Source organism: Mobula birostris, chromosome 6, assembly GCF_030028105.1.
Source record: "Mobula birostris isolate sMobBir1 chromosome 6, sMobBir1.hap1, whole genome shotgun sequence".
Classification (NCBI taxonomy): Eukaryota; Metazoa; Chordata; class Chondrichthyes; order Myliobatiformes; family Myliobatidae; genus Mobula; species Mobula birostris.
Window position 1 is genome coordinate 144,378,081 of NC_092375.1, and position 18,258 is coordinate 144,396,338.

At 40.3% G+C, this 18,258-nt stretch overlaps 1 protein-coding gene across 4 annotated transcripts in view; it reads left to right on the forward strand.

The window, feature by feature from the left end:
- The window catches only part of carf (calcium responsive transcription factor), a 53,030-nt gene extending 35,460 nt beyond the window's left edge, over positions 1-17,570 (forward strand). For all 4 annotated transcript variants that reach the window (XM_072261515.1, XM_072261517.1, XM_072261516.1 and 1 more), the window contains 5 exons: positions 1,278-1,440; positions 10,890-10,965; positions 11,612-11,739; positions 12,789-13,164; positions 15,240-17,570. In XM_072261515.1, the coding sequence (XP_072117616.1) occupies positions 1,278-1,440; positions 10,890-10,965; positions 11,612-11,739; positions 12,789-13,164; positions 15,240-15,340 (844 nt within the window). In that variant the 3' untranslated portion in view covers positions 15,341-17,570. The remainder of the gene's footprint in view (positions 1-1,277; positions 1,441-10,889; positions 10,966-11,611; positions 11,740-12,788; positions 13,165-15,239) is intronic.
- Positions 17,571-18,258: the final 688 nt, after the last annotated feature.

Genomic DNA, 18,258 nt, shown 5'->3' on the forward strand with positions numbered 1-18,258 from the left:
ACTGGCAGTTGGCTGAATTCTGCACCTTATTTCAGTGTCAGTTTGGCAGTTTGGTTCTAAAGATAGAAGATTTTTTTTTAAAAAAGTGAATTATTAATGGTGTTAAAATTTACTCCATTTTATCTTTTGCTTTCTTCAGCATTTTAAAATCTGATTTTCAATTACCTAGTTTTCCATTGGATATGTCTGTACAAGAATTAAATTGATATTGCATCTTAAAGTGAACAGTACTAACAAGACTTGTTATTAAAAGTTGAGATTTGTGATTAAAATCCTTTTGGATATTTTGAGTATATTTTACCTATTTAATGTCCTAGCAACAACCAAGGATAAATGTGAAGTAAATACAGTTGCAAGAAAAAGTTACCCAGTTTTCTGCATAATTACTCATAAAATGTGGTCTGATCTGTCTAAATCAGACAATTGTACTTTTCATCAATACTGAGCACACCATTTAAACTGTCATAGTCTAGGTTCAAAAAAGTATGTGAACCATTGGGGTAATGCGGTCTACAAAAGCTAATTGGAGTCAGGTGTTACAATCAATGAGATGACGTTGGAGGTGTGGGTTGTAGAGGTGCCCTGCCCTATATAAAAAAAGAGACACCAAGTCAGGTTACTGTCGGAGCTTGCTGTTCTGAAGAAAGATCTGTTTATGTGCACCATGCCTCGATTGAAACAACTTTCAGAGGACCTTAGAAGAAGAATTGTGGAGGTGCATGAAGCTGGAAAAGACTACAAAAGCATTTCTAAAGATCTGAGTGTTCATCAGTCCACAGCAAGAGAAAAATAGTCTACAAATGGAGGAAACTCAGTACTGTTGCCACTCTCCCTAGGAGTGGACATCCTGTAAAGATCCCATCAAGAGCACAACCTGCAATACTGAAGAATGTGAAAAAGAACCCAAGACTAATAGTAAAAGACCTGCAGAAATCTCTGTTGTTATCCATCAATGGCAGATAGATTAGGAGGAGAATTGGGAAGCAGCCAAGTAAGTCGAAATCAGGCCATTTGTTTATCTGTTTTGTTTGTTTGTTCCTACTTTTAATCATAACTTGTTCATTTCTGCTTGGCTTTTAACCAATCTTAGAGTTCTTTTTTTTGTCAGGTTATGTAAGGTAGGTCGAGTTGTGCTGTTTGATTTGCTTTGTAATGATTGTATGTGACAAAGGCCAGTGAATTGTTTCATTATCAAAAAAAATAGATCAATTTAACTCTGTTGTCTTTAAAAGTGATGTGCTGGGCTGTAATTGATGGTTGTTTTTTTCTTTGTGCAGAAAATTTGTGGAAAGGGAACTATTTAAACCAGATGATGTTCCTGAGAGACACAATCTCTCCTTTTTTCCAACTGTCAATGACATCAAAAATCACATCCATGAAGCACAGTTGGCACTACAGAGAGGCGAGTTAGAGTACACATCTGGATCCATGACTGCAGCAGTAAGATCTGTGTATTCTGATTTGCAAATAGCATGCTAAGATGAGGAATGGAATATCCTCCCGAATTGTTAACCTTTCCCTACAGATAGAAATTACTATCACTGTCAGTGGCATCTGTGATTTGCCTTCCGTTCCATACATTGCATGGACATCTGCCCTAATATTTTGTCTTAGCCACGTGCAAAATTTTACCAACAGTTATTGGCTTGTGTTGTACATGAATTTTCTTTTCTCATTCATATCTTAGTGGTCTCAAGCAAACAGTTTTTTAAAAATTCTTTGATATTTTGTTCGATTTGTTGTTTTCTTAGAAATATATACAGGTCAACCTTCACTAATCCGGCACCATTGGGACCTGAGGAGTGCTGGATTAGTGAAAATGCCAAATTACAGAAGGATCACATTAAGCTTAATCAGTGCCGGATTATCGAAGGAACCGGATTACAAGTAGTCGGATTAGTGAAGGTCAACTGTATTTAAATGATGCCATCTAAGATATTCTGGTCATTCAACTCCTCCTGTGTCAGTCTAATATTGAATTTCAGCTTTGTACCAGAACTTTGGGATCAGCTCCCTAAATACAGACATCCACAGCATTTACTTTTCATAATTTTTCCAAACTTAAATCCTTAGAATCATTGTACACTAGATGACTTCAGTCACTCAACTGGAACACCAGCCACAAATGATGCTCCGTTCTTTTCTAACAGACTTAAGTTCACTTTAGTTAAGTACTACATGCTGCCAACCAAAAGAAAGGGACACTTTCTGGGCCTAAAGTCTATATTAGCCATCTTTACTGGACTTGACAGAAATTGACTAAATTCCTGAACAGTATCCAGTTTGTCTGAGTCCTAAGGCTGTATCATGTTGAGCAGTAGTTAGAAATAGCACCGACCTTTTTTCTTCTTCAGTCCCCAATTCTCTTTCTCTTAAATTCAAGTAGATATATCTGATCCATGCATAAGACACAGGAACAGAATTGGGCCATTCAGTCCATCAAGTCTGCTATGTCATTTCATCATGACCGATCCATTTCCTTCTCAACCCCATTCTCCTGCCTTCTCCCCATAACTTTTCATGCCCTGACTAATCAAGAACCTATCAAACATCTGCCTTAAATGCACGCAGTGACTAGGCCTCCACAGCTGCCCGTGGCAATGAATTCCACTGATTCCCCATCCTTTTGGCTAAAGAACTTTGTTCTCATCTCTGTCCTAAATGGATGTCCCTCTACTAGTTCTAGACACCTCCACCTTTTTACATTTTCTCTACCTATGCCTTTCAACATTCGATAGGTTTCAGTGAGATCCCTCTCATTCTTCTATATTCCAGCAAATATATGTCCAGAGACTTCAGTTGCTGCTGATATGATCTTTTTATATCCAGGATCATTCTCATAAGCCTTCTCCATTATCAGCACATCCTTTCTTAAATAAGAGGCCTAAAACTGCCCACAATACTCCAAGTGAAGCATCACTAGTGCCTTATACAGCCTCAGCATACGTCCTTGCTTTTATATTCTACTTGTCTTGAAATAAATGCTAACATTGCATTTACCTTCCTCACTACCGATTTAATATGCATATTACCTTTTAGGGAATCCTGCCCAAGGGCACCCAAATCCCTTTTCACCTTGGATTTTTGAATTTTCTCCCAGTTTAGAAAATAGTGTATGCTTTTATTCCTTCTACCAAAGTGCGCGACCATACAGTTCCGGACACCATTTTCCATCTGCCACCTCTTTGCCCGTTCACTTTATCCAAGTCCTTCTGCAGCTCCTCTGATTCCTCAACACTATCTGCCCTCCAGTTATCTTCGCATCTTCAGCAAACTTGGTCACAAAGCCATCCATTTCATCATCCAGATTGCTGACATACAACATAAAAAGAAACAGTCCATCACATACCCCTGTCGAACACCACCAGTCACCAGCAGCCAATTCAAAAAGAATCCCTTTATTCCCACTCTTTGCCTGCTATCAATCAGCCAATGCTCTATCCATGCTAGTATTTTTCCTGTAATACCCTGGGCTCTTACCTTGTTTAGCAGCCTCGTGTACAACACCTTGTCAAAGGCCTTCTGAAAATCCACCAATTCTGTTTTGTCTATCCTGCTTGATATTTCATCAAAGAATTCAAACAGATTTGTCAGGCAAGATGTTCTTTGAAGGAAACTATGCTGACTTTGTCCTCTTTTGTCATGTGCTTCCAAGTACCCTGAAACCACAACAATCAACTCCCAACATCTTCCCAGCCACTGAGCTCAGGCTAAATGGCCTATAATTTCCTTTCTTCTACCTCCCTCTCTTTTTGAAGAGTGGAGTGACATTTACAATTTTCCAGTCCAGTTCTATTGATTCTTGAAAGATCATTACTAATGCTTCCACAATCTCTTCAGCTGCCTCTTTTAGAACCATGGTGTGTAGCCCATCTGGACCAGTGACTTAACTACCTTCAGACCTTTCTGTTTCCTGAGCACCTGCAGTCACTTCTGCATCTTGACACACTCAAACGTCTGGCATACTACTGGTATCTTCCACAGTGAAGACTGTTGCAAAATACTACTTCAGTTTGTCTGCCATTTCCTTGTCCCCCATTACTATATCTCCAGCATTATTTTCCAGCAGTCGAATATCTACACTCAACATTCTTTTATTCTTTATATATCTGGAAGAAAAAACTTTTTGGTATCATTTTTGTATTATTGGCTAGCTTACCTTCAGATTTTATCTCTTTCCCCCTTCTGTTTCTTGTCTTCTGTTGTTTTATAAACATTTTCCAATCCACTAATTTTTGCTCCGCTGTATGCCCCTTCTCTTGCTTTTATGTTGGCTTTGACTTCCCTTGTCAGCCACAGTTGTGTCATCCTGCCTTTAGAGTACTTCCTCTTTGGGGTGTATTTATCCTGCGTCTTCCGAATTGCTCCCAGAAACTCCAGTCATTGCTGCTCAACTGTCATTCCTGCTAGTGTCCTCTTCCAATCAACTTTGACCAGCTCTTCTGTCATACCTCTATAATTCTCTTTGCTCCACAATAATACTGATACATCTGACTTTAACTTCTCCTCTCAAATTGCAGAATGAATTTTATCGTATTATGGTCACTGTTTCCTAAGGGTTCCATTACCTTAAGCTCCCTAATCATATCTACTTTGTTACTCAACACCCAATCCAGAATTGCTGATTCCTTAGTAGGCTGAATTATAAGTTGCTCCAAAAAGCCATGTCAGCAGCATTCTACAAATACTGTCTCTTGGGGTCCAGCATCAACTTGATTTTCCCAATCTATGTGCATATTGAATCCCCATGACTAATATAACATTGCATTTTTGACATGCTTTTTCTATCCCCCACTGTTAAGTTGTAGACAACATCCTGGCTACTGTTCAGACTCCCATCAGGATTGTCTTATCCTCGCAGTTTCTTAACTCTACTCACAAGGATTCTATATTTTCTAATCCTATATCACCTTTTTCTAAAGATCTGATTTCATTTTTTACCAGCAGAGCCATTCCTGCTCCACCTACCTGCCTGTGTATTCTTGGATATTAAGCTTCCAATTACAATCGTCTTTCAGCCATGACTTTGTGATACCCACAATGTCATACCAGCCAATCTCTGACTGTGCGACAAGATCATCTACCTTATTTTGTATATGCTGTGTGCAATCAAACATTACACCTTCAGTCCTGTAATTGTTACGCTGTTCACTTTTTGCCCTTCTTTTACAGTGCAACTCATCCCATTAACTGCAATTTTGTCAAACCATCTGCCTGTCCTTCCTGACAGTCTCACTATACACTGCCTCTGCTTGTAAACTAACATCCCTTTCCTCAGCCGTATCACTCTGGTCCCCATCCCCCTGCCAAATGGTTTAAACCCTCCCCAGCAGCTCTAGCAAATCTGCCCGCAATAATATTGGTCCCCCTCAGGTTCAGGTGTAGTCTGTCTCTTTTGTACAGGTCAAACCTTGTCTGGAGAGAGATCAATAATCCATAAATTTGAAACACTTCCCCCTGCACCAGTTCATCAGCCACGCATTCATCTACCAAATCATCCTATTCATGCCCTCACTGGTGAATAGCACAGGGTGCTGTCCAGAGATTGTTACCCTGGAGGTGCTGTTTTTCAGCTTTCTACCTAGCTCTCTAAATTCTCTCTTTAGAATTCCTTCTGATGTCACTGGTACCAATACGTACCTCGACATCTGGCTGATCACCCTCTTCCTTTAGAATGTCATGGACACGATCAGAGTCATCCCTGATTCTGGCACCTGAGAGGCAACCACCTGAGTTTGTCTATCGCGTTCACAGACTCTCCTATCTACTATTCTAACTATGGAATCTCCAATCACCACTGCATTCCTCCTCTGCCAATACTTTTCTTAGCCACAGCACCAGACTCAATGCTAGCGATCTGGTCGTTGTAGCTCCCCCCAGTAGGGCCCCCCCCAACAGTATCTAAAACAGCATACTTATTATTGAGGGAATGGCTACAGGGAAGCTCTGTACCGTCTGCCTGTTTCTCTTCCCTCTCCTTACAGTCAGCCTTTCACCTGTCTCCTGCAACCGAGTGGTGACTACCTTCTTGTAGTTCCTATCTATCATCTCCCCTGTTTCCCTTGTGAGCCAAAAGTCATCAAGTTACAGCCCTAGTTCTTTAATATGCTCTCTGAGGAGCTGCAGCTCAGTGCACCTAGTGCAGTTGTGGTTTTCCGGAAGACTCCCAGAATTCCCACATCTCACTCAAAGAACAAATAGCAGCCCTGGGACCATTCTTACTGTCCTAGCTATACACTTACAGAAGAAGAACGAGCAAGAAAAACCTTACCAGATATTAATGTCACCAAAGCCAAAAGCTGCCTCATTCTAACGCTGCCCAACTCAAACAATGGCCGCTCTGCTTGCCCCGCCTTAGTTTTAAAAACTACTTACTTAAAAGCATGAGTGGAAGTATCTATTGCAGTAGACATGTTATTCACCATTTATTCATTAGGTGAAGTTGGTTAGGGGAGAAATTGAGGTCCTTCAGTTCTCCTTGATTCTGATGAACTAAGTAGAGTGAGAATAAATCAGAGTTCTTGTCTTTGAATGTTATTTTGTCATCTCTGCATGTGAGTATTAGGCAAAAATGTGATCACTTTTATGTTCTATATGATCAAGAGCCACTACAACATATCATCATGGTTCAGATATGAGGAACGTCTAGGCAAAATATAATGGATTGATTGGAACATTTTTGCAAGGAATTAAGCCCATTCCGTGCTCTTTTAGCTTCATGTTTTCACCATCTTTATTCAACATTTGGTTTCATTAGTAATATCTATGTTTTGGAACATCAGTGAAGATAACCAAGTAAACACAAAATAATCTGCAGATGCTGTGATCAAAGCAATACTTTCAATACGCTGGATGAACTCAGCAGGTCGGGCAGCATCAGTTAGAAACGATGAGTCGACGCTTCAGGCCGGAACCCTTCGTCAGGACTGAAGAATGAAAGATGGGGAAGGATTTAAAGAATGCTTGTAGCTTCAAACTGAAGCTACAAGCATTCTTCAAATCCTTCCCCATCTTTCATTCTTCAGTCCTGATGAAGGGTTCCGGCCTGAAATGTGGACTCATTGTTTCTAACTGATGCTGCCCGACCTGCTGAGTTCATCCAGCGTATTGAAAGTGTTCTGAAGATATCCAAGAATAGTTTTTACCTTAAGTAGGATGGATGTTCTTGTGTCCTGTTATGGAGAAGAGGCTTAGAATAGGGAAATAAAGAAAAAAGAAATTCCCATAACATTCTCGGGTCTTGATGTGAGTCTTCAGGTAGAATGCCAGTTCAGTATAGGCATTTTGATGAGCAGACTACAAGGATTACTTCATGTATAGGAGTTCAGATATGTAACACAGATGAGCAAGAATCACTATTGGACCTTGTGAGTAAGTCTTTGAAAATTTTACTCAGTCACACATGGGATATATCCAATATTAAAAATATAGGTTTGACTTTCTACTTCAGGAACACCTTGTCTTCACGGCTTTCAAATGCTTTTTAACTTGTACAGGGTATAAAGTCTTGCTGTTTATCTGTCAGACGTACTAACAGCAATTACCGTGCTATTTAATTAATAAAGAAACAGCTCCAGTTGTTCACAAGTGCTTTCAGATAGCTTCTATTCCGAGCCAGACCACATAGCTTAGAGAATATATAAAAGTTGTTACAGAAGTTGAGGGGATAATTTCAAAGCTTAGATCTAGGTAGTGACTTACATGGCCAATGTCTATAAACCCCTTGTGCAGCAAACCAGAAATGGAAGAGTTCAGAAATCAGAATCGAATTTAATATCACTAGCGTATTTCATTAAATTTGTTAACTTTGCAGCAGCAGTATGATACCTGATAAATATAGGAAAAAATCCAATTATAGTATGTATAAATGTATATTAAATAGTTAAAAACAGAAGTAAAGAAAAAGTAGTGAGGTACTATTCATGGGTTCAATAACAATTTAAAAATTGGATAGTAGAGGGGAAGAAGCTGTTCCTGAATTGCTGAGTGTGTACCTTTAGGCTTCTTTATCTCCTTCCCAATGGTAATAATAAGATGGCATCAGAATGTTGTAAAGCTAGAGGAGGTTGTAGAAGGCCATGAGAGTTTTGTTCATTAGTTCATATAGTCAGAATTCTTCAGGCAAAAAACAAACTAAACACGAGGAATTCTGCAGGTGCTGAAAATTCAGGCAACACACATCAAAGTTGCTGGTGAACACAGCAGGCCAGGCAGCATCTCTAGGAAGAGGTACAGTCGACGTTTCGGGCTGAGACCCTTCGTCAGGACTAACTGAAGGAAGAGCTAGTAAGAGATTTGAAAGTGGGAGGGGGAGGGGGAGATCCAGAATGATAGGAGAAGACAGGAGGGGGAGGGATGGAGCCAAGAGCTGGACAGGTGATTGGCAAAAGGGATATGAGAGGATCATGGGACAGGAGGCCCAGGGAGCAGGAAAAGGGGGAGGGGGGAAAACCCAGAGGATGGGCAAGGGGTATAGTCAGAGGGACAGAGGGAGAAAAAGGAGAGAGAGAGAGAGAGAAAGAATGTGTGTATATAAATAAATAACGGATGGGGTATGAGGGGGAGGTGGGGCATTAGCGGAAGTTAGAGAAGTCAATGTTCATGCCATCAGGTTGGAGGCTACCCAGACGGAATATAAGGTGTTATTCCTCCAACCTGAGTGTGGCTTCATCTTTACAGTAGAGGAGGCTGTGGATAGACATATGGGAATGGGATGTGGAATTAAAATGTGTGGCCACTGGGAGATCCTGCTTTCTCTGGCGGACAGAGCGTAGGTGTTCAGCAAAACAGTCTCCCAGTCTGCATCAGGTCTCGCCAGTATATAGAAGGCCACATCTGGAGGACCGGACGCAGTATATCACCCCAGCCGACTCACAGGTGAAGTGTCGCCTCACCTGGAAGGACTGTCTGGGGCCCTGAATGGTGGTAAGGGAGGAAGTGTAAGGGCAATGTAGCACTTGTTCTGCTTACAAGGATAAGTGCCAGGAGGGAGATCCGTGGAGAGGGATGGGGGGGACCCCGAATGGATAAGGGAGTCACATAGGGAGCAATCCCTACGGAAAGTGGGGGGGGGGGGGGGAGGGAAAGATGTGCTTAGTGGTGGGATCCCGTTGGAGGTGGCAGAAGTTACGGAGGATAATATGTTGGACCTGGAGGCTGGTGGGGTGGTAGGTGAGGACCAAGGGAACCCTATTCCTAGTGGGGTGACACGAGGATGGAGTGAGAGCAGATGTGCGTGAAATAGAGGAGATGCGTTTGAGAGCAGAGTTGATGGTGGAGGAACTACTAACTAACTAAAAAACAAACTAACTTTTTTTGTGGGATTGTATAGTGTCAGGCTGTAGTACTGGACTGCATAATCATATTCTAACTAATTGCAGTACAATGACATGCATGAGTCCGTAGGAAAACTATACAACTTAAATACAGTTCTAGTAATTTTTAAAACGTTGTAGTCATAGGGTAATACTACATAGAAACAGCTTACCGAGCTAGTGCCATTTGTCCCATATCCCTGTAAACCCTTCCTCTCCATGTACTTATCCAAATGTCTTTTGACTATTGTCACTGTACCTGCCTCAATGACTTCACCGGCAGCAGCACCCTGTGCGTGAAAAAGGCTCAGGCCCCTATTAAATTTTACATCTTTCATCTTTAACCTATGCCCTCTAGTTTTTAGTTCCCCTTCCCTGAGAAAAAGACTGCGTGCATCCACCCTATCTATGCCTCTCATGATTTTATACACTTTAATTAAGATCACACCAAGAGTTTCTAATGTTCCAAGAAGTAAAGCCCTAGTCTGCCTAACCTTTGCCTATAACTCAAATCCTGACAGCATCATCTAGAACTTCTTTGTACTCTTTGCAGTTTAATAATAATATATTTCCTATAACCAGGCAACCAAAATATTTCCCAACTATGCACAAGTGGTAGGATGAAATTTAATGACCTGGGCATGCAGTGTCACAGACATGTTACCTAGTATCTTGAAGCAACATGCCAATTACCTCCAGAAGGAAAACAAAGATTTTAAGCTAACTTATTAATAGTGAGATCCCAGATAAAGCAGTCATATAGCAGACATCCCACCCTGTAAAAACTCATTTCAGGGAGGTAGCACCCCCAACCCCCGCAAACCCGTATCACCCCCGCACAGTCGACCTCCAAGGGTGTATGTAATACTTTGTTTAGTGACTTTGTCTGATCTGTAAACCAAGTTGGGTATATGCAGAAAAATGTGACATTAAAATATGTACTTATCTTATCATGTTTATACTATTACAACTTTAAGCAAGTCTACAAGGAGTTTGGCCTCATCACGTAGGCCAGGGGTCCCCAACCTTTTTTGCACCATGGACCGGTTTAATGACAATATTCTTGGCGGACCGGCCAACCTGCGGTGAGGGGGTAAGGTTGCCAACTTTCTCACTGTGTTTACCCCGATAAAGACTACCATGACCATGAAGCCTTGCGTGGGCAACTGCATGCGCATGTGTGTGCGTGCTGATTTTTTTCTGCAAATCTTTTTGGCGATTCTGCTCAGTGAAACTACGCTGTACATACATACTTCTGGGAGAGGTGGGATGTCTGAAATAGTAGTCAGTTCATGCTTTATTGATATTGGTAAAGAGAATAAATTTTAGCTAGAGTATTAGGGAAAACAGGAACAATATAAAGGAATATAAATACATGCAAATGGGTGTGTCTTAGATATGAATCTTTGTCAGAGTGGCCTAGATGGGCTAAAGGGTCCATTTTCATTCTGACTACAACTCTTTGATTCTGTCTTTAACACTAGATTATGATATCTTTTAAATGTTTAGCAGAAGTGCATGTGTAATGGTGGCTGGGTCACCAACTCTGTTTAATGATAAAATTTATTTTTCCAGCTGCAATGGACAGCTTCCAATGGGAGTCTTCACACAGAGACAGTGACAGTCACACTTGCATCCGCTCCTGGGGATGGTAAGTGTTGATTCAAATTTATTTATCATTTCAATATCCAGTCTATAATTATGTTGTGAAGCAGGAAGTGACTGACAACTTTATAGTTTTGATTTAAATGTAAGAGTACAGCAAATTTATCTATTGGAGAGTGATAGTAATCATACCTCTAATTCAGAATGTTAAATATTCCAGTTTCATACCAGACACTCAACCTGGGCTCACTAAGGGAAAAGGCTTTTGTTCAGGCTTCTGCATCTTAAGCTATGCTAAAGTTGAACTTCACCATAAGAAAATGAACACAAAATACATGTCGATGAATTTGCCATTTTTAAAGCTAAATGTGATTTTCCTTCGTGTTGCAAGATGCTTGTATTCCATTTCATTATATTTCAATTGTGAATGTTATTGTTACTCAAGTATCCACAGTAACACCTGCTTCAGTCAATTCCAAAGCATTGTATTTTTGCAATCATGATGAGAGGCAGTGACTTCTGTGGTTACTTGCATTGTTCTGAGGAGATTCATTGGTATTTATGTACCAAATTGCCTCATCTTACCCTATTGCTGGGGATGTTGTTGGATAACAGAATTTAGCTAATTTTAATAAAATTGAAGATAAAATGATTACATTATACATCTTAACATGGATATTGTTCATCCACAGAGAGTACTACAGCTGATTCAATCATTACAAAGGTGGAGCCAGCCCAGCTAACAGATACACTGTCTCCAGAGGCAGCACAGGTTTCTTCAATCTCCTCATTGCAGCCAAAGCTTTTTGCACAATTACAGGTCAGATTGATATATTCTGCTAAAAGAAACTCAAATCTTTCACCTTTCAGTGAGCTGTTGATTTGTATACTTGCAACTTTACCCCTCCCCCAACAGGAAAGGTCTGGCTTTTAAGCTTGGCTTCAGAAATTGTTATTAGCCTCCTGATGCTTGAGTTCCTCTGCTTCAGAAACAGTGTTACCTCCTGATTGGAACTCCCAGCATCCACTTACCACAAACTCGACCTTGATTCTTCTGCCTTTGATTATGAAGTCCTTTGAGCCACTACCCTGTTCTTGCTGGTTGACAATAGATTTTAACTGATCCATCCATCATTTAACTTCTCATTCTTTTGCCCAAATTATTTCACTGTGTTCATCCCTTCCTGCTTTTATAATCTCTTTCAAATGTGGCCACTTGTATATTCATCATTTCCTTAACTCTACCATTGCAGAATCCTTTGCCATTCAGCCTGCAATTTCCTTCACTGTTCTCAGTCTCTCTGCCCCATCACTCTCTCTCTCTCTGCCCCATCAAGCCCATGTTGGTGCCTGTCCTCCCCCCGCCCCCCAATACAGTCAGTATTAGTTAAAGCCTTCCTGTTTGACAAAACGTTTAGTTGTTTTTCTTGGTTTTGGCTTTCTGTCTATTCTAATTTCAGGATGTATATTGTATAAACTTCTCTGACATTAAATGTACCTATTGAAATGTATATTCTGACTTGTTTAATGTTTTATTTATGTATGTATATAAGTGTAAGTTGTTACTGGTTTAGTGTGTGTCCATTGTTTTTGCAGTACAGTATATACAGAAAGAAATTTGCTTCATGGATTAGGAATTTTATATATTTAAATTTCAAGTTCAACTGACCATTTTTTTTTGTATTGCAATCAATAGATCATTAAAATGGAGCTTGAAATTGTTTCACTCAGTTCACTGCAACCTGACGCAGGAATTTGCCTCCGAGTGATTTTCCTTTTCTTGGCAATTTCTGTTTGATGTAGAATGTTGAACTACTTTCAAAGCATCTGTGTCTTGTAATTTACTGTTGCACATTTTCTTTCTTTAAGGGTTTACAATTACAGCCAGCTTTTGCTGCTTCTGAATCGACCACAGCAGTAGTTACATTGAATTCCCATCAACCTGCAATCAGTAGCTCTTCCATAGTGCTGGATTCCAGCAGTCCCACTGCACAGCAGCAAGTTTTTAGCCAAGCTCACTTCCTGCAGTTCAGCAGTTCACTGTCAGAGTGTGACTCTGCAGCTTCAACCCTGGTGGGTGTGGCAGGATCCGAACAGAATATGGTCAGCATGGGACAGCTGGTAACAGTGGGGCCATCGATCAGTGGAGACTCTGGCTTAGATGGAGGAGTTCACCAGATCTTGCTTGGACCTGGGCAGACCTTTCCTGTACAAATTATGGAAGCTTCATCGCCACCAACAGTCTGTAAGTTTAATTGCCTTTGTTAATGGAACTTGGTGCTCTGAGATATTCTAGATATAATGAACTCATAATTTTGTGTAGTTCTCCCAAAATTTATTTTACATTTCTGAAATGTTCTCTAATGTCATTAGTTTGCAGCAGCTATGTATGAGAAGGATAAGAAAATATTATCAGGTTTATTAATTCAATAATGGACTTCATGTGTTCTATTTGACCTGAATATGTAGGCTGCTAGTGCCACAGGAGCTATCTAACTAGCAAATGTATGCATTGCATTTGTCCATAATGAAATCCGAATCAGGTTTAATATCACTGGCATATGTTATGAAATTTGTTAACTTTACAGCAGCAGTACAATTAAATAAACGATTGATTAAATATAGAGAGCAAAAAACAGTTACATTAAGTGTGTGTGTGTGTATATATGTATATATACACACACACACACGTAGATACATATATATCTATATCTATCTCTGTGTGTCTGTCTCTGCCTAGCTCATAGTTAAAATAAGTAGCGCAAAAAATAGAAATAAAAACAGCATTCAGAAATCGAATGACAGAGGGGAAGAAGCTGCTCCTGAATCGCTGAGTGTGTGCCTTCAGGCTTCTATACCTCCTTCCTGATGGTAACTGTAAAGAGTGTCTTGGGTGGTGAAGGTTCTTACTGATGGATCCCTCCTTCCAAGGGCACCACTTCTTGAAGATATCTTGGATACTATGGAGACTAGTACCCATGATGGAGCTGACTGATTTTACATGTTTCTGCAACTTTGGTCTTGTTCAGTAGCAGCCCCCCCCCCACCCCCACCTTACTGGATGGTGATAGAGCTAGTGAGAATGCTTTCCATGGTACATTTGTAGAAGTTTTAGAGTGTTTTATTAGTTGACAAGCCAAATTTCCTCAAACTCCTCATGAAATACAGCTGCTGTCTTGCCTTCTTTATAGCTGCATCAATATGTTGCATCCAGGTGAAGTCCTCAGAGATATTGACACCCCAAGAACTTGAAATTTCTCACTCTCTCCATTTCTGATCCCTCCATGAGGATTGGTTTGTGTTCCTTTGCCTTGTCCTTTCTGAAGTTTACAATCAGCTCTTTGGCCTTGCTGATGTTGACTGCAAGGTTGTATGCCTCACACCACTCAACTAACTGAGATATCTTGCTCCTCTACGCCCTTTCGTCACCATCTGAAATTCTGCCAGCTGTGATTTCTATCATCAACAAGTTTATAGATGGCATTTGAGCTATGCCTGGCCACACAGTCATGGGTGTAGAGAGTAGAGCAGTGAGCTAAGCACACACCCCTGTGGTGCACCGGTGTTGATTGTCAGCCTAACTTGTCGATGCCAACCAAGGTGCCTTCTGAGCTCGTCCCGTTTGCATGCATTTGGCCTATATCCCTTCTTCCTATTCATGTGCCTGTCCATATGTCCTTTAAGTTTTGTAATTGTACCTGCCTCTACCATTCCTCTGACTGTTTGATATATATCCCTAACTACCTCTGTGGAAAAATTGCCCCCTCAGGTCCTCATTAAATTTTCCCCTCTCACCTTAAACCTATTCCCCTACACTGGGGCGAAAAAGTGTTACTCTCCACCTTATCTATGCCCCTCATGATTTTATGAATTACAAGATCACTTCTTGGCCTTCGCTCCAAGGGTAGCCCCAGTCTATCCTCAACTCAGCTTCCAGTATTGGTAACAAACTTAGAACTTTTATTCTGTGCCCTCTCTAGTTTAATCACATCCTTCCTATAGCATTGTGATAGAATTCAGTCGGAAATACTGGAAATTCTTGGCGAGTCAGGCAGTATCTGGAGAGGCAAGCGGAATTAACGATCAGAAGACATTGACCCAAAACATATAGTTATGCTTCTCTCTCCGCATATGCCACTTGCCCAACAGAGTATTCCAGCACTTGCTGTTTTTATTTATGTTCTAAGTATGTAATTGTATCTATAAAATAAATGTAAATTGTTTCTAAATTCCTCTTGGGGGGGGGAAATGCTTGTTTTAGTTAACACCTAGTGTTTGATACTATTGCTTACTTTGTATTTTTTTGCAATGTGATTCTAGCGCAAGACAGTTACATCAGCCAAGTGAAAGAGGAATCTGAAGATGGGATTCTGCCTGCACCTGAGCCCTGCTTGCCTGAAATAGCTAGACCAGGAGACTGAAGATCTTCATTCACTCCAAGTGCACAACCAAAAAAATCACCTGGTACAGAGAGTTCAATAGCACCTGGCATGGGAGAAATTCCTAAACTATCATAGAACAGGGAAGAACCTGGTTTCATACACAAACCTGGTTAACGTTTATCTTCCACTCAAATAGCAGGAATGTTTGCCTGTTTTGAAGGAGGTAATTTTGAAAAGAGAAATTTATTAAATGCATGGACCTCCTACTCGTTCTCCTCGAGTGTCAACAGTGGGGGCAGCGAACGCTTCAACAAAAATTGGCTGCTTAAAGAAGTCAGCTGTGATGGTCAGTTTAATATCTTTCCTTGAAATATCAGCAAATGCAGATAATAGATCATGTTGTGCAGCTCAGTATTTTCCAACTGGTTTTGGAGCCTGTGCCAGCAACATGAAAGATCATCCTCAGTACTGATCTCTACCACAAGACTGCTGCAACTCTTGATTGAAGGTTCTTTTGTCCTCGCTGCTTGTCAGTGTTAGCTAATGTCATTTCTGGTGCTGGTACCAGACTTATGCTGATAAAAGAACAAGAATTAAAAGCATGCCACATCTGATCAGACTAATATATTTATTCAAAACTTTTTTCAATGGGCAAATGTGGACACATTTTATATTGGTAATGGTTTGTTTAGTGTCAGAGATGGAGGCACAATTGAGGTCTTTCATTTTATCTTCAAAATTCTTGAGGAGCAGCCTCTCAGGATTACAATACAGACAGAGCTTGCAGAGCTTGGAAATGCAGTTAGATTTTCACTCTGGAACAGACAGTCAATGAGAGTTTACCATCAGAAAGCATTCTTCTGAAGCCTGTAAGATGAATTAATGTGTTGCAGCTTATTTCTACTGTACGTTATGATTTCCTGCCGATGGCAATCCCGACTGTGTTTTGAAAAACTTGCTTGTAGCATGGACAGCAGGAATACAGAAGTTTAACGTTACAGTTAAAGAAAACATTACTTCTTTGAACTCAGTTGATTTACGGAGAGGAAAGCTGTCTTTGCAGAATACTCTTGAGACGGAAGGGTGTAAGAGCTTGTGAGAGATGTGCACTCTTTCCCATCTAGACTAGTATGATTGTGATTGAGATGCTTTGTTTGGGAGTAAAGAGATTACTTCCAGTCAGGCTATGGAATAATGCCTTTGTAATCACATGTCTTAGACAGTTAGTGATAAGCAGTGCATGTGCAATCGTGGCAAAACTACCACCAGAACTTTTCATATTTTTAGGCTATGACTCTCGTGTTGAGGGGGCAGAGAATTACTCCAAGCATTTATGTCAGTACAATTTGATTTGACAGTTCATATCATTATCTAATTAACTACAAAAAATGTGTATTTATCTTTAGATGCCATGGGCAATCATATTTAAAATCTTGTCATTTATATGTTGGAAGCCTTACAGATCTTTGAAACACGTACACAACTTTTTTTAAAAGAAAAAAAAATAGATAAGGAAAGTGTGCCTCCTCAGGAGATGATCGAATGATTAAATCAGTAGAACATCTTTGGTGGTGAAACTTATTCCAGTGCTGTGAAACAAATGGAATGGGTTTCTCAGCTAAAGTAGGACCAACTTTTCTGTTGCCCTGCCTTATAGCTAGCTAATTGGGAACTGCCATTATACTCTAAACAAATTTTAATATGGGCATTATGAGGATTAATTGTTGGAAATAATTTGGAAGATGTGTAGCTTGGGTGGTTGATGGTTGGGTTGAGTTGTTTTCTGATCTTGGCAATTTGCTTGCAGATGTTTCATCACCATGCGAGAAGACATCATCAGTGCGCTGTTGATTGTGGTGTGCCCTCCGAATGCTTGGCCTTCATATGTTTTTCAATCAGCTGATTGGGCATCATTTTGGAAACTCAGTTGTGAAGTGGGGAGGAGATCTCGTTGCTGATTGGCTGGGCGGCAACCAACTCTTCCTAGTCTCTGCCCATGAAGATCGAGAGGGGCACAAATTTGACTAGGCATTAGTGAAAGTCACAGCGTAAGCATGCAAGAGAACTCCGAGAAGCATAGTTTTTCGAAAACAATTCTGTAAGCAAACACGTAGACCTCAATCCTATTTAGCCAATGTGGGCAAAATTCCAAACCGCAACACACAAATTTCGTCACATAGCCGATCAGTGGTGATATTTCCTCTCGCATCACAAATGAGTTACAGAAATGATGTCCAATCAGCTGATTGAAAAGTATATAAAGGCCAAGCATTCAGAGGACACACCACAATCAACATTGCACTGACAATGTCTCCTTCCATGGTGATGAAATGTTTGCCAGCAAATTGCCAAAATTGGAGATCAACTCAATCCAAACAGGATTAATTGTGTTTTTCTGATTACACATATCTACCTGACATGAGCCATTTAAAAAGTACTTTTGCTGCAGAGGTTTGGTCACAGATACTGTTTAGTACATCAGTGTTTGCAGAAGATTGCATTGTTTACAAAAGTAAAATAATTCAAATAAAGACACTTTTAATTATAAATTCTCTACTCGTATCTTTTCATTTATTAAGTTATGTTTGGAATACAGTTCTGTTTTGAGGAGTAAGGGAGATTGTTGTACAAATCTGTTATGCCAGACTGTTATGATGCTTTACACTGTTTCATGATTTGAGACTCTAGCAATTTGATCATTTTCACTGCTTAAAGTAAGGACTTGTCCTAAAATTCTCTTGATACCAAATTTTGTTGAAACAGCTCTGCACATTACCCTTGTGTTTGTTTTAAACAGTGCATCAAAATCCTTCAGCAACATCACAGGATCTGTGAAACTAAATTTGCGCTTGCTATAGATGTCCTGCCTTAGCCTCAGTCTACCATATTGATTGGCAGGCATGCCCACACCCATCTCTCTTCCCCTGTCAGACAAGAGAAGGAAATCCATTATGCTA